Source organism: Mobula hypostoma, chromosome 9, assembly GCF_963921235.1.
Source record: "Mobula hypostoma chromosome 9, sMobHyp1.1, whole genome shotgun sequence".
NCBI lineage: Eukaryota > Metazoa > Chordata > Chondrichthyes > Myliobatiformes > Myliobatidae > Mobula > Mobula hypostoma.
The window spans coordinates 14,660,183-14,681,874 of NC_086105.1; the positions used below are offsets into that span (position 1 = coordinate 14,660,183).

Below are 21,692 nucleotides of genomic sequence, written 5' to 3' on the forward strand. Positions count from 1 at the left end.
CTCGCACAGATCATTAATACAACTGGTGACATATGAATTAGGCTGAACATTTTCACGACAAGTAAAAAAAGGGAAACCCAGCAGAACTTCACATTTTGCAATGATATCCTGAATTAAATTGAAAAGAATCACATTGAACAATTATTCTGCATTATTTTTCCAAAACATTTGTACAGGAATAAAGGTTATAATCATGTACACCTAGTTGACAAGTCAACTATGATTAGGCTGCAACTGTCAGTTGTAAAATGCAAAGCAAATCAGCATGCAGTGCTAAATTCTTCCTTATACTTTCTTACAGAGTAATGAAGAAGGGTCTCGGCCCGAAACCTCAACTCTTTATTCATTTCCATCGATGCTGCTCGACCTGCTGAGTTCCTCCAGCATATTATGTGTTGCTTTGGATTTACAGGGTCTGCAGAATTTCTTGTGTGTGTGTCTTCCTCACACTTTTTAACTTTATTTTAATAAGATTAAAACATTCCCATTTGGTAATTCAATCTTAAACTAATGACATCGAGAGCATTACTTTGTCATTTAGTGCCCCGTTGGCTTGCTAGGCAGGCATCATGCTCTGAATGCATAATATTAAAATCAGAGCCAAGGTCAATCGTCGATGTTGTTCCATTCTGCACCTTGTGGTGCATCGGGTGACAACCTTGCCATTTCTTCAGCATTTTGTCTGCTTTTTACGAGACCGAGTTGCTGCCTCAACGCTCAACCCAGTATGGATAGAAAGCAAGCAAAGAGCTGGCCAGCTTCGAACCCGGGATCCACTCGCCCCGAAATACAGCGTGGACGCTACTACACCACCGGCCGACTAAGGTCAATTGAGTTAATTGCAATTTCACTATAAAAATTGATATACCTTTGTAAAACAATGGTATGAGTGAATTTCAGATAAATCAGTCTGTATGTAATCTAATTCCATGTAGAAACTATTCAAAGAGCTGAATAGCTTCTATAGATGTATAGTGGAGAGTATATTGACTGGTTGCATCACAGCCTGATATTGAATCAACAATCTGACAAAAAGTAGTGGAAACAGCCCCATCTATCATGGGTAAAGCTCTCCCAACCAATGAGCACGTCTACATGAAATGCTGTTGCGGGGAAGTAGCATCTATCGTCAGAGACCCCCACCACCCAGGCGATGCTCTCTGCTCACTGCTGCCATCAGGAAGAAAGTACAAGAACTTCAGGACTCACACCACCAGGTTCAGGAAGAGTTACTACTCCTCAACCATCAGGCTCTTGAACAAAAGGGGATAACTTCACTTGTCCCATCATTGAAATGTTCTCACAATCAGTGGACTCGCTTTCAAGGGCTCTTAATCTCAAGTTTGATATTTATTGCTTATTTATTTATTATTATTACTATGTCTTCCTTTTTTATTTACTCACTTTGTTGTCTTCTGCACTCTGGTTGAACACCCTCACTGGGCAGTCTTTTCATTGATTCTGTTATGGTTATCATTCTATAGATTTATTGAGTATTCCCACAAGAAAATGAATCTCAGGATTGTATATGGTGGTTTATATGTACTTTGATAATAAAATTTACTTTGATCCATTTTCCAAAGCAGAAGGTTTGACCCTCAAACAAAAATCAGTGCCTATCAAATTAACTCTGACCCTTTCTGTTACAATAGATTTAATGTGATACTTGAGTCTATTCAGAATTCTAGCTTTCTATATCTGTGTCATCCCAGTAGATCTATATTAATCTCATAAATAACGTACAATGTTCTTTCTATAATAGAAACCCCAGTGTATTATTTGAACCCAATGCCGGAATTGAACCATAAGCTATGGAATCATGGATAATTCTAGTACAGAAGACATTTCAGTATTTAGGTACAACATTTCAATGCAGTATTATAATTTTCAGGATTGCAGAGGTCCTTAACATTTGTAAAAGTAATTCAGAATGCACTAACATTAATTGTTGCTCCTTTATACCGGCATGGGCTAGGGAAATCAAATGGAACAGATTCACATGGGGAATCAAAAGGAGATTGTGACATCCAGCTGTTTCCAAAGACTGCAATATCCTCAGTCAGCATACCTGTAGAAACAATAGGTGTATCATCATGAGGTTAATACAATATATTCCATTTTATTGTCTGAAGGATCACTGCAAAAATTCATACATACTCACTTCCACCCAAGTCCTAACTTCTGTAAGAAAATGTCATAGACACAAAATAAATCAGTGCTAATAAATCAGAAAACAACATACAAACCATCACAAGCAAAGGGCTAGTGAGCAGAAAAATACTAAATATAAACATTTAGAGTCATAGACTTATAGAAAAGTACAGCAAAAAAGCAGGCATTTCAGCCCTTCTAGTCCGTGCCGAACCATTTAAGCTGCCTACTCCCATCAACCTGCACCGGGACCATAGCCCGCCATACCCCTACCATCCCTGTACCTATCCAAACTTTCTTGCCAATATACTCACAGTACTCTAGCCATTGATAAAATCGCATGACTTTATGAACTCTATAGAACCTAGTTTGCATATGACAAGGTTATTTAATTTGCCACCAACACCTAAACTTATATAAACTTAAAAAGCACTGCAAATACACAAGTGACATTAAATCAAATATCTCTATCTTCAAATAAATCTATAATGCAAAAATAAAATGGATATTTATATAAGGCATATTGTTCAATGCCACACCAGATAGACTGCCTTTGCATTAGTTTCATCTTTGAGTATATCTACATTCAAAAAGGTAAGTTATATGTTAGATATTCAGACTATTATCCTTGATCTTATCAAACCTCTCAGCAGACCAGGCACAGAAATTCCCAGACATATCTCAAAGACAAGCAAGGCTATTCCTTTGTTATTCATCCAAATGTTTATCTAAAATAGGTAACCTGGACATACATCTCATTATCCTTGGACAGAAATTTTTGACTCACATTTCCCCATTTTATGACATTGATGACATCCTAACTGCTTCAATTCCTGTGATGGATTGAGATGGTCAGAGGTTGTTAAGGCCTGATACGAATAGAATATCTTTCTTCCAGATCCCTGCAGCTTGATTCTAACTGTTCTGCTAAGCACAGACTTAAGAACATGTTTCTAATTCACCTGCCAAGTGATCCATTTAATATTACACTTGTTCATATCTAAATTTAAACAGTATGCTGCATGACACTTGAATGAGATTGCTATTTCTACACTGCCTGTGATCACTTTTGATTACTTATACGGACGCATTACTAGAAATCTGAGATACGGGTTTACAGTAAGAACGAAGTGAAGATTTAGAAGTTTTTCATTGTGCTGCTCTCAAAGCCAACACATTTTATGAACAGTCAATCTCACAATGTTCTAATTCAGTTATATTATGATTCAAACTATTTTTAATGGGCTTACACAATCAGAGAGTTGAATACCTTGAAAAAAATAACTTTTCTATTCAGGGGTTCCCAACCTTCTTTTATGCCATGGACCCTTACCATTAACCGTGGGGTCCGTGAACACCAGGTTGGGAACCACTGTTTCTATTAATGTTGGATGAAATGTCATTTTTGATGCCTGATCTTGACAATCCAGGTTGAGAACACAGGTATTCTCCTGCATTTTTCTCATATCCCGAGATCAAAACCTTAGTCCTTCCATTGGGATATGCTCTGCTTCAATGCAGAAATAAAGTATTTACTAGTTGTTCTAGCCATATTTTATTTTGGCAAAACAAAACCACAAGGAATGAAGATTAAAAATTTGTTTAAATTTCAAATCCTCTGCTTCTGCAAATTTCTTAGAAGCCACTTAAGAGCAATCACATGTTTAATGTTTATCTTCTGTGAAGAGACTGTGGATGGAGTGTGGGTTTTAAGAAAAGGAAAACATAACCAGCAAGGAATACTTACTATAGCTTGTGTTGAGATCATCAGACATATCTCCATTGTAATTACCACATAGACCACAGGGTTTGCCAATGTGTTCCTCTGTAAGCTTGATATAAACACCAGAGAGCCCATCCCATGCCAAGGAAAATCCAAATGTTGTCTTAACAAGTATGTAATCAGCCAGGCGCTCAAAGAATGCATGCCCAATCGTCTGAGGCAAGGGCAATCTGAAAGAAAGGCAACGGTAAATAAATAATAATGCTAATTAATTTTGGTGACTAATGGAATTAGAAAATTCTTAATTTGTGTAAAGTCACATTTACTAAAATCCTCTTCTTTTTATCTATATGATGAATTATCCAATCACTGATTGCTGTATCACCAGATATCTGCCTACTGTAACAGGTTGATATCACATCCAATTGATGAGCAATCTATGTCCCTGTATCCAAGTGATCAATCTCCAAATGATGAATAATTAAGGTCTATTAATAGCATCATAAATATTAGATTGTCAGTGTGGCTCACGTACAGTATGAAGAACTTTAATCCTGAGAATATGGAAGTCATTCAGGATGCTTGCAATGATAAAAATCCTTGAAGTTATATAAAAGCTACAAATGATGGTGAGAACCAAAGCTGTTAAATCCTAGACTAACATATTTATTCCTTAATGAGATATAATTTCTGTGGCCTCAGTGCTCTTTTTTTGGAACAGGATGAATGATAACTGAATTTTTGGATCAAATTTCCTGCCCTCTGAAACTCAGTATATATTGACGGGACAAAGTACGACATTAATGGATCAGCTGGCATAGTTAAGCAAAACCACAATATTATGGTCTGTTGGAGCTTCTGTCTGATCCAAACATGAGGAAAGGTAACAAGACTGGAGATGGGAGCAGTAGGGCTAAATGTTTGGGAGCAAAGACAAGAAGGGTGTTACAAAAGGAGGCTAACAGAATAAGGGATTGGAGGGAAGAGAGAGGAGACTAAGCTCCCAAGATAGAATTTCTCAGCAACTACAGTCCTGTGCAAAAGTCTTAGCCACGTATACGAATATAGCTAGAGTACTTAAGACTTTTGCACGGTACTATATTTGTCAACATGGAGTGGAGACCGAGTTTGGAAATCTGGTGGGAGCAAAGGACGTTGGGAATGGCAAGGGTAGAGTGCAGGAGAGCTGTGGGACAGGTGGCAGAGAAGGAATGCCAGGGACAGGGGTTGGCACGGTTACAGACACACCCAGCCCAAAGACACCAAGCAAAGTTATTTGATTCCATACAATTAGTTTATTGATCATTTACAGAATAATTCTGCAGTGCTTCCTACTCCTTCCCTTATCCGTTCGCATAGAGACACATTTCAGAATCAGGTTTATTATCACTCACATATGTCATGAAATTTGTTTCTTTTTGTGGCAGCAACACATTACAATACACAAAATTACTACAGTACTATAGTCTTAGCATCTTAGCTATATATATGTGCCTAAGACTTTTGCACAGTACTGTATGTTACAACATTTTTAAGTTCAATTAATATTATAGCACAAGGCTACTCTACCATTACTGAAGTTAAACAAATATTTTCAAAACTAACCTAAATCAACATAACATCAAATAGTGAAATAAATTTCAAATAACCTGATCCACTGTAACATAATACTCAGTGAGACAACATTACCCGTGAAATATTTATCTTCATAGCCTTTCTATCAGTCCATTATTCTGTAATGCCGTAAGTACAAATGACACTTTCCATGTAAGATAGAGGAAATTCCCTTAATGTTGGGCCCAAAGTGTGTGCTGGGGCAGCAGGCTGAGGTAGCAGACACTAACAGAATCTACAAGCTCATTCATAAGGTCAGTGATGTTGTGGGGATGGAACTGGACTCTCTCACGGTGGTGTCTGAAAAGAGGATGCTGTTCAAGTTGCATGCCATCTTGGACAATGTCTCCCATCCACTACATAATGTACTGGGTGGGCACAGGAGTACATTCAGCCAGAGACTCATTCCACCGAGATGCAGCACAGAGCGTCATAGGAAGTCATTCCTGCCTGTGGCCATCAAACTTTACAACTCCTCCCTTGGAGGGTCAGGCACCCTGAGCCAATAGGCTGGTCCTGGACTTATTTCCTGGCATAATTTACATATCACCATTTAATTATTTATGGTTTATTATTATTTCCTTATTTATGGTGCAACTGTAACGAAAACCAATTTCCCCCGGGATCAATAAAGTATGACTATGACTTGTATCTCTCACCAAAGACGAGACAAAAATGGTTTCAAAAGCACAAATAGAAGTGGAATGCCAAGTCATACCATTTTAGCAGATCACAATAGACCTCTGCCTGGTAAATGGGACTACAGTCCTTTCAAAGACTCCAATAAATGAATGTACTTCTAAACAGAAGATCATAGCAAACAAAACGAAAAGCCAAGTGGCTCCTTAACTTTCCCTTGACATTCCACAAAGCGTGGAATGGGTCATAGTAACACAAGTGGTTAAGTTATGAAAACAAAAGATTCTGGAAAAACACTCAACAGGACTAAAAGCATTTCTGGAAAGAGTAAGAGTCCTGACGAAGGTTCTCAGCCCAAAACGTTGACTGTTTATTTGTTTCCATAGATGCTGCCTGGTCTACGGAGTTCCTCTAGCATTTTGTGTGTGTTGTTTTGGATTTCCAGCATCTGCAGCCTCTCTGATTTTCTTTAAGTGGCCAAGTTACTGGACAAATATTCAGAAAACTGACCCTTGATCTTTGGACAATGTATTTCAGAAGAGGAAATTTCCCTTCTTTACCAATTTATAGCATACAATATGGTCACGTTGAGTGTATTTGCAGTTTTATTTTATTCCATATTTGTACAGCAGAAATTTATTTTTCCTCAAAGAGATATGCTTTTGTAAGAAGGGTACCTGGTTCTTCCTTTTGTAACTGAATGACCAAGAATAGTTATTTCTTCTTCATTTGGAAAAAATAAGCTTAAAGTCCTGGAGCAAGAGTAATGTGAAGATGTGCACTCTGCATTGTTGTGTATCTGAATAAAAGGAAGCAAAACAATAGGATAAACGGAACTATGTGACAAGATATGCAAGTATTTGTTCAATAGACTCACATACATCATACCTCCACCATATACTGAGGCTCTGTTGTCCTACAGTCTTTTGCAAGAATATATGAGCATTCCCCGGGAAAATAAAAATAGACACCATCGAAAGTTTCAAAATGATATTGGCCCCAGGACTTGCATATTCCTTCTCTGTCTTCTCCAAGATTTGGAACTAAGGAAACACAAATTGAAAAGTTTGATTATAAGCAAATTTGGCTGTGGCTGAAAAGGGAATTCTGCCCCAGTTGTCTGATTTATGCAATCTTTTACTTCATGGAGTGAAAAACTTGCCCGAGTTCAAATAGTTAATTCAGATGCACTCATTAAATATACAGGTAAATAGCATAAATCCTGTATTTTATATATAAAACAACTTGACACTATTATAACTGGCATGAAGAATTAGAACAGAATATTGTAATTAAAGGAGACTTACTTGTGTTTCATAGAAATTGTAAAAATTCTGGCTTTTCTGCAAAGTATACTCTGCACTGACCTGTCTGACAACGACTTCCATTGGCCTGGCGCTCAGTGCAGTCACATGTATCAGCCCCACTGCAAAAGCCACCATTGAGACAATCACGTGAACAAACACCTGGAAGTGCAAAGAGTTGTAGGTTTTGCAGAAATGGTCAAAAATACCAAAAAATTAGGTACAATATAACATCTCAAATTATTTTAACTGTTTTTAAGAAAGTGTTTAAAGAGTTTGGCAATTCAAATAGCATCTATGTAAGGAGAAACCAAGCACTCTTTCGGAAAATGCCAGGAACATAGTTCAGGACTTGGCCATCTGCCCTTTCTGCGATCTAATGAAGAAATGGCTGATGTAACAAAACTCCATAATTAAAAATATGTTCATATCCTTTAATAGGTTGGTTAACACAAATGTATGAGTTTCTGAGTTAAAATTAGCAATTCCATGATACCATAAGACTATAAAATATAGGAGCAGAATTAGGCGATTTGGCCTATCGAATCTGCTCCACAATTACATCGTGGCCAATCCAATTTTCCTCTCAGCCCCAATCTCCTGCCTTCTCCCTGTATCCCTTCATGCCCTGACCAATTAAGAACCTGTCAACCTCTGCCTTAAATATGCATAAATATTTGGCCTCCACAGCTGTGCGTGGCAAAGAATTCCACGGATTCACTACTTTTTGCCTAAAGAAACTCCTCCTCATCTCCATTCTAAAAGAAAGCCTTTCTATTCTGAGGTTGTGTCCTCTGAGACTCTCCCACCATAGGAAAAATCATCTCCACATCCACTCTATCAAGGCCTTTCACCATTCGATAGGTTTCAATAAGGTCACACCTCTTTCTTCTGAATTCTAGTGAAAACAGGCCCAGAGCCATCAAACATTCTTCATATGACAAGCCATTCAATCCTGGAATCATTTTCGTGAACCTCCTTTGAACCTTCTTCAGTTTCAGCAGATCCTTTCCAAGGGGCCCAAAACTGCTTTATAAAGTCTCAACATTACATCCTTGATTTTATATCCTATTCCTCTTGAAATGAATGCTAACATTGCTTTTGCCTTCTTTACCACAGACTCAACCTGCAAATTAACCTTTAAGGAATCCTGCACAAGGACTCCCAAGTCCCTTTGTACCTCAGTTCTTTTGTATTTTCTCTCCATTTAAAAATTAGTCAACCTTCTCATTTCTTCTACCAAAGTGTATGACCATATACTTCCTGACACTGTATTCCATCTACTGTTTCCTTTCCCATTCTCCTAATCTGTCGAAGTCTTTCTGTAGCCTCTATACTTCCTCAAAACTACCTGTCCCTCCACCTGCCTTTATATCGTCTGCAAACTTTGCAACAAAGCCATCAATTCCATCATCCAAATCATTGGCATACAATATAAAAAGAATCAGTTGCAACCCAGACCCCAGTGGACACCACTAGTCACCGGTAGCCAACCAGAAAAGGCTCCTTTTATTCTCACACTTTGCCTCGTGCCAATCAACCACTGTTTTATCCATGATAGAATCTTTCCTGTAATAACATGGGCTGGTAGCTTGTTATGCAGCCTCATGTGTGGCACCTTGTCAAAGGCTTTCTGAAAATCCAAGTACACAACATCAACCGATTTTCCTTTGTATATCCTGCTTGCTGTTTCTTCAAAGAATTCCAACAGATTTGTCAGGCTAGAATCTTCCTTGAGGAAACCATGGTGACTACGGCCTATTTTATCATGTGTCTCCAAGTACCCTGAGACCTCATCCTTGATAATCAACTCTAACATCTTCCCAAACACTGAGTTAGACTAACTGGTGTACAGTTTCCTTTCTTCTGCCTCTCTCCCTTCTTGAAGATTGGAGTGACATTTGCAATTTTCCCGTCTTCCAGAAATATTCCAGAATCTAGTGATTCTTGAAAGATCATTCCTAATGCCTCCACAATCTCTTCAGCCACCTCTTTTAGAACCCTGGGGTATACACCAGCTCGTCCAACTGACTTATTTACCTTCAGTCCTTTCAGTTTCCCCAAGAACCTTCTCTCTAGTAATGTCATCTTCACACAGTTAATGACCCCTGACAGCTGGAACTTGCATCATACTGCTAGTGTTTTCCACAGTGAAGAATGATGCAAAAATACTTATTCAATCATCCACCATTTTCTTGTCCCCCATTACTATCTCTCCAGCATTGTTTTCCAGTGGTTCAATATCCACTCTCACCACTCTTTTATGCTTTATACTTCTGGTATACTCTTTAATATTATTGGCTAACTTACTTTCATATTCCATCTTTACCTTCTTAATGACTTATGTTGCCTTTTTGTTGGTTTTCAAAAGCTTCCCAATCCTCTAACTTCCCACTAATTTTTGCTTTATTATATGCCCACTTTTTGGCTTTTATGCTGGCTTTGACTTCCCTTGTTAGCTGTGGTCTTTCCTTTTGAATACTTCTTCCTTTTCGGATGTATATATCCTGTGCCTCCTGAATTGCTTCCAGAAATTCCAGCCATTGCTGCTCTGCCATCATCCCTGCCAGTGTTCTTTTCCAATCAATACTGGCCAACTGCTCCCTCATGCCTCTGTAATTCCCTTTACTCCACTGTAATACTGATACATCTGTCTTTGGCTTCTCCTTCTCAAATTTCACGGTAAATTTAATCATACTATGATCACTTATTCCCAAGAGTGCTTTTACCTTAAGCTCTCTAATCAATTCTAGTCCATTGCACAATAGCTGATCCCCTAGTGGACTCAACCATGAGCTGCTCTAAAAAGCCATCTCATAGGCACTCTAACTCAAGAAATTTCCCCATCTGTAATCCAGCACCAACATGATTTTCCCAATGTACCTGCATATTGAAATCCCCCATGACTATTGTAACATTGCCCTTCTGGCATGCATTTTCTATCTCCCATTGTAATTTATAACAGCCTTACTACTATTTGTATACAATTCCCATCAGGGTCTTTTTACCCTTGCAGTTCCTTAGCTCTATGCACAATGAATCAATACCTCTGACCCCACTATCTAATGATTTGATTTCATTTTTACCAACAGAGTAACACTGTCCACTCTTCCTTCCTGCCTGTCCTTTTGATACAATGTGCATCCTTGGGACATTAAGCTCCTAGCTATTATCTTCTTTCAGTCATGATTCGGAGATGCCTACAACATCATACCTGCCAATCTGCAACTGTGCTACAAGTTCATTTACCTTATTCCATATACTGCACATTCAAGTATAACAGCTTTTGTCCTGTATTCACTTTTTAATTTTGTCCGCCTTTTACATTGCAACTCATCCTGTTGACTGCAATTTTTCCCTATTACCAGCCTCTCTTCACTACACATTGCCTCTGTTTGTAAAACTGCTACCTCATCTTCAGCACTATTATCTGCCTTTCCGAAGATACCTTTTGCATTGAAATATAAGCAGCTCAGGAAACTAGTCGCACCATGCTCAACCTTTCAATTCCTATTTTTGTCTGAGGTCTTACCAACATCTGCCTCCACAACCTCTACACTAACCGTTCTGGCACTCTGGCTCCCATTCCCTTGCAACTCTATTAAACCCCACTGAGCAGTGTTAACAAGTCTTCCTGCTAGGATATTAGTCCTCCTCTAGTTCAGGGGCAAACTGTCCCTTCTGTACAGGTCACTCCGTTCCTGGAAGAGAGCCCAATGATCCAAAAACCTTATGGGATCCCTCCTACATCAACTCCTTAGCCATCTTCCTCATTCTAGCCTCACTAGCATGTGGCACTTGTAGCAATCCATCTGTCTCTTGTGTCTCCATCAATATGCACTTCAGCTTGCCAAAGACTCTTTCAAACATCTACCATCCTTTGCATCCAAATTTGTTGAACTGCTACCCTAAACCAAAATTGTTTCTATGTACCTGATAGTTTATTGTATTGTCTGGGCAATGTTAATCGTCACAAAAATCTTCTTAAACCTATAGATGGCAACCCCAGTTGACATCATCTACAATTTAACTTTTGGGTCCTGGTATAGCTCTGGTAATTCTGTTCCACCTTTACAATAATTCAAAGTTGTAGTACATCTCTGGAAGAGTAAGTTCCTACATAATGCAATCCACCTCACAGGTGTTATGATAAGAAGCTTTCCGGAAGAAACTGAGTAAATTAAGTTTGAAATGAAATGTAACCCTGACAGAGAATTAAGGTTTATCTGTATCAGAGATATTTCCTTTGTGCTATCCTCTCTCTCCACAATGTAAAGCTTACTTATTTTCTCACTTTTCCTCAGATATGAACTTTGTTTCTCCATCCACAGATACTTCCTAACCTTCTGAGAATTTCCAGCTTTTTCCATTTTAATTCCAGATTTTCTGCTCCTCGAGATTTTTTTGATTTTCAAAATGGACTTCCTTTGCCAGCTGTGTATTACAAGCAGGCTTTGAATGTTTTGTGTGCTCTGAAGGAAACTATTAGATGATAGGGAGCCAAGAAGTGGTACAATAATATTTTTGGTTACTAGGTCTAGAGTCTAGACTTATGTGGAACCATACAATTCCTTTGTCATGGCTGCATCACATTGAAGCTCCTGTATATCAGTGTAATTCAGGGCAAATATATCTGCCTTGTTTTCAGTTCAGTTACCTTTAGTTCACTATTTAAACTGGAGCCAAGTAGCAGATACTGCAACACATCAGGGAAGGGTAAGGTTACAAAGATACTTTGCACCCCAATGACATGGGGTCTTACGATTTGCTCAGTGGTCACGGAGAGAGGCTGTGACTGAAAATAAGGTAATGGAACAAGAGAGCAGGAGTCTACAGCTTGGTAACTGTCTAGAGCGTTTGAGGTTCTGATGAGATTGAGCGAGAAGAGGTATTAACTGACCATGACGCCATCTGCAAAGGGGAAGCAAAGAAGTATATGTGGTGACACAAGAGAGTGCAGATGCTATTGGCTTGTGCACAACTGAAGCCAACAGCAACATTGAGGAGGGTACTGTGCAGACCAAAAGAATGAACCAAGCTCTTGGACAAGACCAATGTAGTCTACAAAACCCAATGCAGTGGCTGCAGCAAATATTATGTCGGCCAAACTAGGAGAAAACTATCCACAAGGATCCATGAGCATTAACTGGCTGTAAAGCGGCATGACCAACTCTCCCTGGCCTCTACCCATAAGGAGGGGCACAAATTCAACTCAGCATCAGACACAGTATGCAAGAGAAAACCGAGAAGCATGTTTTTCTGCAAACAATTCTATAAACGAACATATAGACCTTGATCCTACTTATGAGTTGATGCGGGCAAAATTTCAGACCACAATGCACGAAGTTCACCACACAGCCAATTGGCAACAAGATTTCCTCCCCACATCACAACTGAGTTTCCAAAATGATGTCCAATTAGCGGATTGAAAAGTATGTAAAGGCCAAGCATTCGGAGGACACGCCACAATCAACAGTGCACTGACGATGTCTCTTCGCATGGTAATGAAACATTTGCAAGTAAATTGCCAAGATCTGAGAACAACTCAACCCAACCATAGACTGTCTCATTTTGGAATATCTGGATTCATAGTAGGGGATAGTGCTGTGCAGGGTTTAATACTGTTTCCTGTAGCATACAGCAGAAGTGTTGTAGATTGTATTACATGCCTGGTTCTAAGCTTTGGGATATTTCCTCGGGGTTGGAGCAGCTTTGAACATCTGCAAGGTGGGAAGGATCCAGTAATTATAGTGTATCCTGTTCAGTGGGAGCTATTCCACTGAGACAATCCACATCTAAACCTTTCTGGTACCAGAGATGTAGTGAATAGCTAGGGAAGTGGAGAGGATCTTAAACTAAATAGAGGGAACAATGAAACAAAGTTTCTAAGCTGTTGTAAGTCAAACAGGAGAGACAATGCTGGAGTGAAGGATATTAATATAACAAATGATAAAGAGACAGAGATGAGTGTAAATTTAATAGTAAATATGGATGTAAGGCTAGATGTTAGAACAATAATGAAAGGTCAAAACTAAAGGTTTTGTAACTGAGGGCACGGAATTCAAAATAAAACAGGTGAAAGGAAAACACAAATAGTTATGTACAAATTTAACCTGAGAGCTTTATAGAGACAATGCTACAAGATGACATTGATTAGGAGCTGAATATATGAAATTAAGGAAAGACACAAAATTACGTAAATGTGGTGGAATGACTCTGCCTATTCGTTATGCCATTTGCATGGCAAAGAGAGGTGACCAACATTCAGGAGACCAGGATCTAGAAGTGGTTTCAGATATATTAAAGGTAAGTCACTTGCAAGAATGCTTCAGGCTGCTTAACAATAAACACAAGAGATGCTGCAAATGCTGGAAATTCAAAGCAACTTAAACAAAATGCTGGAGGAACTCAGTAGGTCGGGCAGCATTTACGGAAATAAATAAGCAGTTGACGTTTCAGGCAGAGACCCTTCATCAGGACTGAGAAGGAAGGGGAAAGACACCAGAATATATGGCGGGAGTGAAGGGAAGGAGGCTAGATGAAAGGTGATAGTTGAAGCCAGTTAGGTGGCAAGGGTCAAAGGCTGAAGAAGAAGGAATCTGTTAGGAGAGAAGAGTGGATGGAATAAATGCTGCATTCAGTTTGAAGTAGCGAAGAATAGGTTCAAAACATTTAAAAAGGACAATTATGAGGGCATGAAAACAAAGCTAGCTGAAGTGAGCTGGCAGTTTAGTTCAATGGATCATTCGGTCAAGATGCACTAGTAGACACTGAGGAGATCTTTCAGAATATACACACAAAATAGATACATTCGATTGGTGAAACAGTTTTGAGCAGCTAAGTGACTTACTCCTCTTCCTAATTTATAGGTTCATACCAAGCAGTGGTGAATCTGGAGCTGAATTTGGCTCACACATTTGATCATATAAACAGAATTATATCTGCTGCAGATTACATTCAAGAGTGACAACATTTGGAAGCAAATTATCTCTTCAACACAAAACAATTAAACATGCAGATACCTGATCACCTCAACGGGTTTCAGCAAGGCAGTCATCTGAGGCTGCTGCTCAGAAACTTCCAAACTAATTGGCTTCAATAGTATTTTGAACCATAATCTTGAATCAGTCGTATTTAAAAATTATAGATCCTTATTAATATTATCAATATTTTAAGGGAAAAGTACTTTGGTGATAACTGGCCTCAGTCAATACGAATCTTTATGTCGGTACTTGTCAGTACTTGAAGACAAAGGAATTTGACAACTCTGAATTGGGTTCATTATGAGTTACCAATAATGGCTCAAATTATCATTTCCTGCTGCAAATCATCAATCAATGTTCTAATAGGTGACGAATAACAGTACAATAATTACTGATCTCTGACGTACCTTCAGAGTATGTAGAATTGTGCGTTAAACTTGTCTGTTGCACACCAGATGCACTATAATCCTGTAAAGGATATAAAACACGTTGTTAATTGAAGATTGATAGAAGCAATCTTAACTGTGCCACCTGTGCAGCATAATTATCACTCAACATAGTAACCCGATTCAACTCTTCATGAAAGGCCCGCATCTCCATACCTTTAAAATGGTCTGCAGAATGATTGATTTTTGGCAGTTTTAAATTTTAATTCCAACATTGCTCAGTGTTTATAGAATATAAACAGTTGATTCCATTGGCACAATAACCAATTTATAACAAATACTCCTGATGAAGGACGGAAGATTTGATTCGTACTACAATGCTCTGAAGCTCCATTAGTAAACTTACAATCACATCGAAGAAGAAGTCATCGCTAACTCTCTTGGCAAATGAAATATTATTCAAATAATAATACTGTCAATGACCCAAAATATAAAATTAAAATAAAAATAAAATTAAAATAGAAGCCAGATCAGTAGTAGATCTGAACACGAAGAAATCGATATGGGTAGAGCTGCGTAACACTAAGGGGCAGAAAACGCTGGTGGGAGTTGTGTACAGGCCACCTAACAGTAGTAGTGAGGTCGGAGATGGTATTAAACAGGAAATTAGAAATGTGTGCTATAAAGGAACAGCAGTTATAATGGGTGACTTCAATCTACATGTAGATTGGGTGAACCAAATTGGTAAAGGTGCTGAGGAAGAGGATTTCTTGGAATGTATGCGGGATGATTTTTTTGAACCAACATGTCAAGGAACCAACTGGAGAGCAGGCTATTCTAGACTGGGTTTTGAGCAATGAGGAAGGGTTAATTAGCAATCTTGTCGTGAGAGGCCCCTTGGGTAAGAGTGACCATAATATGGTGGAATTCTTCATTAAGATGGAGAGTGACATAGTTAATTCAGAAACAAAGGTTCTGAACTTAAAGAGGGGTAACTTTGAAGGTATGAGACGTGAATTAGCTAAGATAGACTGGCAAATGACACTTAAAGGATTGACGGTGGATATGCAATGGCAAGCATTTAAGGATTGCATGGATGAACTACAACAATTGTTCATCCCAGTTTGGCAAAAGAATAAATCAAGGAAGGTAGTGCACCCGTGGCTGACAAGAGAAATTAAGGATCGTATCAATTCCAAAGAAGAAGCATACAAATTAGCCAGAAAAAGTGGCTCACCTGAGGACTGGGAGAAATTCAGAGTTCAGCAGAGGAGGGCAAAGGACTTAATTAGGAAGGGGAAAAAAGATTATGAGAGAAAACTGGCAGGGAACATAAAAACTGACTGTAAAAGCTTTTATAGATATGTAAAAAGGAAAAGACTGGTAAAGACAAATGTAGGTCCCCTACAGACAGAAACAGGTGAATTGATTATGGGGAGCAAGGACATGGCAGACCAATTGAATAATTACTTTGGTTCTGTCTTCACTATGAGGACATAAATAATCTTCCAGAAATAGTAGGGGACAGAGGGTCCAGTGAGATGGAGGAACTGAGCGAAATACATGTTAGTAGGGAAGTGGTGTTGGGTAAATTGAAGGGATTAAAGGCAGATAAATCCCCAGGGCCAGATGGTCTGCATCCCAGAGTGCTTAAGGAAGTAGCCCAAGAAATAGTGGATGCATTAGTGATAATTTTTCAAAACTCGTTAGATTCTGGACTAGTTCCTGAGGATTGGAGGGTGGCTAATGTAACCCCACTTTTTAAAAAAGGAGGGAGAGAGAAACCGGGGAATTATAGACCGGTTAGCCTAACGCGGGTGGTGGGGAAACTGCTGGAGTCAGTTATCAAAGATGTGATAACAGCACATTTGGAAAGCAGTGAAATCATCGGACAAAGTCAGCATGGATTTGTGAAAGGAAAAACATGTCTGACGAATCTCATAGAATTTTTTGAGGATGTAACTAGTAGAGTGGATAGGGGAGAAACAGTGGATGTGGTATATTTGGATTTTTAAAAGGCTTTTGACAAGGTCCCACACAGGAGATTAGTGTGCAAACTTAAAGCACACAGTATTGGGGGTAAGGTATTGATGTGGATAGAGAATTGGTTAGCAGACTGGAAGCAAAGAGTGGGAATAAACGGGACCTTTTCAGAATGGCAGGCAGTGACTAGTGGGGTACCGCAAGGCTCAGTGCTGGGACCCCAGTTGTTTACAATATATATTAATGACTTGGATGAGGGAATTAAATGCAGCATCTCCAAGTTTGCGGATGACACGAAGCTGGGCGGCAGTATTAGCTGTGAGGAGGATGCTAAGGGGATGCAGGGTGACTTGGATAGGTTGGGTGAGTGGGCAAATTCATGGCAGATGCAATTTAATGTGGATAAATGTGAAGTTATCCACTTTGGTGGCAAAAATAGGAAAACAGATTATTATCTGAATGGTGGCCGATTAGGAAAAGGGGAGGTGCAACGAGACCTGGGTGTCATTATACACCAGTCATTGAAAGTGGGCATGCAGGTACAGCAGGCGGTGAAAAAGGCGAATGGTATGCTGGCATTTATAGCGAGAGGATTCGAGTACAGGAGCAGGGAGGTACTACTGCAGTTGTACAAGGCCTTGGTGAGACCACACCTGGAGTATTGTGTGCAGTTTTGGTCCCCTAATCTGAGGAAAGACATCCTTGCCATAGAGGGAGTACAAAGAAGGTTCACCAGATTGATTCCTGGGATGGCAGGACTTTCATATGAAGAAAGACTGGATGAACTGGGCTTGTACTCGTTGGAATTTAGAAGATTGAGGGGGATCTGATTGAAACGTATAAAATCCTAAAGGGATTGGACAGGCTAGATGCAGGAAGATTGTTCCCGATGTTGGGGAAGTCCAGAACGAGGGATCACTGTTTTGGGATAAAGGGGAAGCCTTTTAGGACTGAGATTAGGAAAAACTTCTTCACACAGAGAGTGGTGAATCTGTGGAATTCTCTGCCACAGGAAACAGTTGAGGCCAGTTCATTGGCTATATTTAAGAGGGAGTTAGATATGGCCCTTGTGGTTCCGGGGATCAGGGGGTATGGAGGGAAGGCTGGTGCAGGGTTCTGAGTTGGATGATCAGCCATGATCATAATAAATGGCGGTGCAGGCTCGAAGGGCCGAATGGCCTACTCCTGTACCTATTTTCTATGTTTCTATGTTTCTAAGACAGGTCATCAATTCAAGTACAACCAGTTTTAATAAATAGCTTGGTGCACCATATCATGAACCTAATTCTGCTCAGCTGGACTATTGGGCATTCACAGAATTTTCAACTTTATTTCTGATATCTTTCATACATTTTTAACAACATCTACATAACCGTTACAACTAAATGCCTCAACAGTTAAAAGTAAAGAAAACAATCCTCCGGATTTTTCTCATTCAATTAGAGATCAATTGCAATAAGAACCAAGTTACATCCAGCTCCTATAGATGTATTGAAAGGGTGCTTCAACAAGAGAGAATTTGAGCCAACGACTTCTTCCACCTAGGATTGCCTTCCTCCAGTCTGCCTCTTATTCTTCAAAATGGTCAGGGCATAAACGAGGCACCAGCTGTAGTGAAATAGTGAACACTCTCAGCTACCTTCCCTGTAGTAAGACCTAAACATATAGGAGCAGAAGTAGGCCACTTGGCCCGTCGAGACTGCTCTGGCATTCAATCATGGGCTGATCCAATTCTTCCAGTCTTCCCCACTCCCCTGCCTTCTCCCCATACCCTTTGATGCCCTGGCTAATCAAGAACCTATTTATCTCTGCCTTAAATACACCCAATAACTTGGCCTCCACAGCCGCTCCTGGCAACAAATTCCACAGGTTTACCACCCTCTGACTAAAGTAATTTCTCCACATCTCTGCTCTAAATGGATGTCCTTCAATCCTGAAGTCATGCCCTCTTGTCCTAGACTCCCCTACCATGGGAAATAACTTTGCCACATCTAATCTGTTCAGGCCTTTTAACATTCGGAATGTTTCTATGAGATCCCCCCTCATTCTCCTGAACTACAGGGAATACAGCCCAAGAGCTGCCAGACGTTCCTCATACAGTAACCCTTTCATTCCTGGAATCATTCTCATAACCTTTAGTTTCTGGAATCATTCTCATAATACATCATGTTAGATCTGCTTTGCAAGCTAGAATGGACAAACTTCCAAAAACAGGATTTGCTGCCCAAGATTGAGAGTAACAAAGAAGAAAATTTAGGGAAACCAGAAGATTAACTAACTGAAGAAGAGAGTAATAGAACACAAATGCAAGAAAATCTGCAGATGCTGGAAATTCAAGCAACATAGACAAAATGCTTGAGGAGCTCAGCAGGCCAGACAGCATCTATGGAAAAGAGTATATTCAATGTTTTGGGCCAAGACCCTTCATCAGGTCCTGTTTACTCTTCTCCATAGCTGCTGCCTAACCTGCTGAGTTCGTCCAGCATTGTATGTGTTACTAAGAGAGTAATAGGCTTGGATAACTCTAATAGCCCTCAAGATACAATGAGGTTCAGAATGACCTGGGTAAATTCACCTTAGTATAAATGAATGGCATTGTGAAATGTTCTGAAACAAAATATATCAAATAAAGTTGAAATAGTCAAATGCACTAAATATGGTCAGGTCTATTTTCTTGCTTCTTGAACCAAGAGCAGTCCTTTAAAGTTCAACGTATGTATACTATAAGCTACCTTGAGATTCGTCTCCTTCCAGGCAGCCACAAAACAAGGAAACCCAATAGACCCCACTAAAAAAAGACCACCAAACATGGAATGAGCAGAAAAAAAAAACAAATCACACACACAGTCATGTAAACAATGTACAGATCCATGATTGAATACAACACTAATTATTTTCTGCTGATAATTGTAGGTGTGTAAAGCACGCCAGGTTGCCAACTATATCCATTGGTGCTGTCTGTTTGCACACCTCAGAACATCACAATCTTGGAGGTATAGGTTCACATCATTCCTTCACTCCTTCTGCCAATGCTAGCTTTAATGCAGATGGCTTGGAGCAGGAGATCCTGATATTTTTGGGTAAGAATAGCACACATTATCTGAAAGTCAGATTGGAGGAACAGACAAGCTATGCAGAAAATTAGTGAATATTACAGAGAGCAGGCATGAGTCAAAATCCCTTCCATGCTTCCTCCATGCATTCTCCTGTATTTCAAGAATAATTTCCATTTATACGCAGCCATTTTTATTCTAAGATGCTTCACCTGGAAATGCTACAAAGACCTAAGATATTAAAAGCTTCATTTTGAGGACTATCACAGAGGAGATATAGAGGCAGTGGCAGAAGTTTTCAGGGAAAAGGGGGAAATGGGTAACAGTGGAAGAGAATTCCAGAGTTTGTAGCTGAATGCATGGCTGCAAATGGTAGACCAAAATGATGCAAAGGTACATCATAGGATGTCAGAACTGGAAGAATGTAGAATTCTCAGTATTTTACTGTTACAGAGCAACAAAGGGAGAAGCCACAGAGAATTTTCAATAGGAAGATGAAAGTTTAGAACTGCAGTTTTAGGGGAATGGTAGCTATTGTAGGTCAATAAAGTGGAAACATGATAAGTGAATGGAATTTCAAATGGGTTTAGATGTGGGCTACACATTTTTTAATGAATTCAAGTTTGTCGACTATGGAAGAGATCAGGCCTGCTGGGAGAGATTTGGAATAGTGAAGTCTGTAGATAGCAACAGAGAGAATATTTCAGTATCAGGTGGACTGGGGCAGGAACACTGATATTAAAAGAGATTAAAGTAGGCAATTAACATTATACAATGAGGCTTCAGACGCAGAACTAGTGCTAGATACAAACAATGAATGGCATAGAGCTATAATCCTGAGGGCCATGTCATTAGTAGCATGTGTTACATGATGAGTGATGTTACAGTATGCAATAGTTTTAAGCTATTGTGCTCAGACAACTAATGGATCATAACATCATCTTCAAAGTTAAGTATTCTGTTTAATGCAATCTTTTGGGCCATACACTACTAATAAAGTACTGGTATGGCACTCAGAATGAAAGTAGCTTGAATTTCTTATTAATTACAGTAAAGGCATTATCATTACAGATCATATTATATAAAGCAATGATTATTATCTTTTAAACGTTTTGCAAATTCAAAAAATAAGTTTCAATAATTACAATAAGTGCAACTTCATTTTTATTTTTACAGCTTTGTCTTCATTTTGAACTTTCCGTACCCATGCCTTTTATAACCCCCAGAACCTTTAAGTCTTCTTTTACAACCATCAGTCCGTCCGAGTCAATTAAGGTTCTGTAACTTATATTCGTTTATAAATTAGTTTTAATGTTGGCATTTTATCAAATGAAGATGATATTTGATTTCAGACGGCATTTCCAAAATTGCAGAAAACTAGTAACTAAACATTATTAAAAATGCCTGCCTAAGCACAGTATTGAAACTTCATCTTTTAAAGCTTTTATTGCAGCAAGCTACACAAAGAGTTCATTGTCACGACAGAATTACTTTAGAGTTCATCTTAGCATACCTCTACCGCAAGGAGATTCCGTTTCTGGAGAACTGCATCAAATCTGCTCCTGTGAGAAAAGAACCGCATCAATACGTCAAATTCTTCTCCAAAAATATGTGATACCTGACTTGGCGAACAGAGGGTTAGAATAGAACAATATCACATTCTGCGATTTGATTCCACTTCAGTTATTCTTAAAATTAAACAGCTTTATGACTTGCCTTCTTGATTGGTTTTGCCCACGAAAAGAGGTTTCACAACGAGATCCTATTAGAAAGATACGAAATACTTGGTTAAGTCCCTTCGGGGTGTGTAGAATCAATCTCGTTGAATAACTGTTAAATTGCAAAGTCTTAGACAC

At 39.1% G+C, this 21,692-nt stretch overlaps 1 protein-coding gene across 1 annotated transcript in view; it reads right to left on the bottom strand.

Annotated features, from left to right (window-relative positions):
• The window catches only part of otogl (otogelin-like), a 167,884-nt gene extending 146,466 nt beyond the window's left edge, over positions 1 to 21,418 (bottom strand). Inside the window, exons 1-8 of the mRNA XM_063059518.1 lie at positions 21,350 to 21,418; positions 14,822 to 14,882; positions 7,495 to 7,593; positions 7,016 to 7,170; positions 6,805 to 6,926; positions 3,899 to 4,104; positions 1,941 to 2,068; positions 2 to 108 (exon numbers count right to left, since the gene is read on the bottom strand). Coding sequence (XP_062915588.1) covers positions 2 to 108; positions 1,941 to 2,068; positions 3,899 to 4,104; positions 6,805 to 6,926; positions 7,016 to 7,170; positions 7,495 to 7,593; positions 14,822 to 14,882; positions 21,350 to 21,418 — 947 coding nt within the window. The remainder of the gene's footprint in view (position 1; positions 109 to 1,940; positions 2,069 to 3,898; positions 4,105 to 6,804; positions 6,927 to 7,015; positions 7,171 to 7,494; positions 7,594 to 14,821; positions 14,883 to 21,349) is intronic.
• Between the last annotated feature and the right edge of the window lie 274 nt (positions 21,419 to 21,692).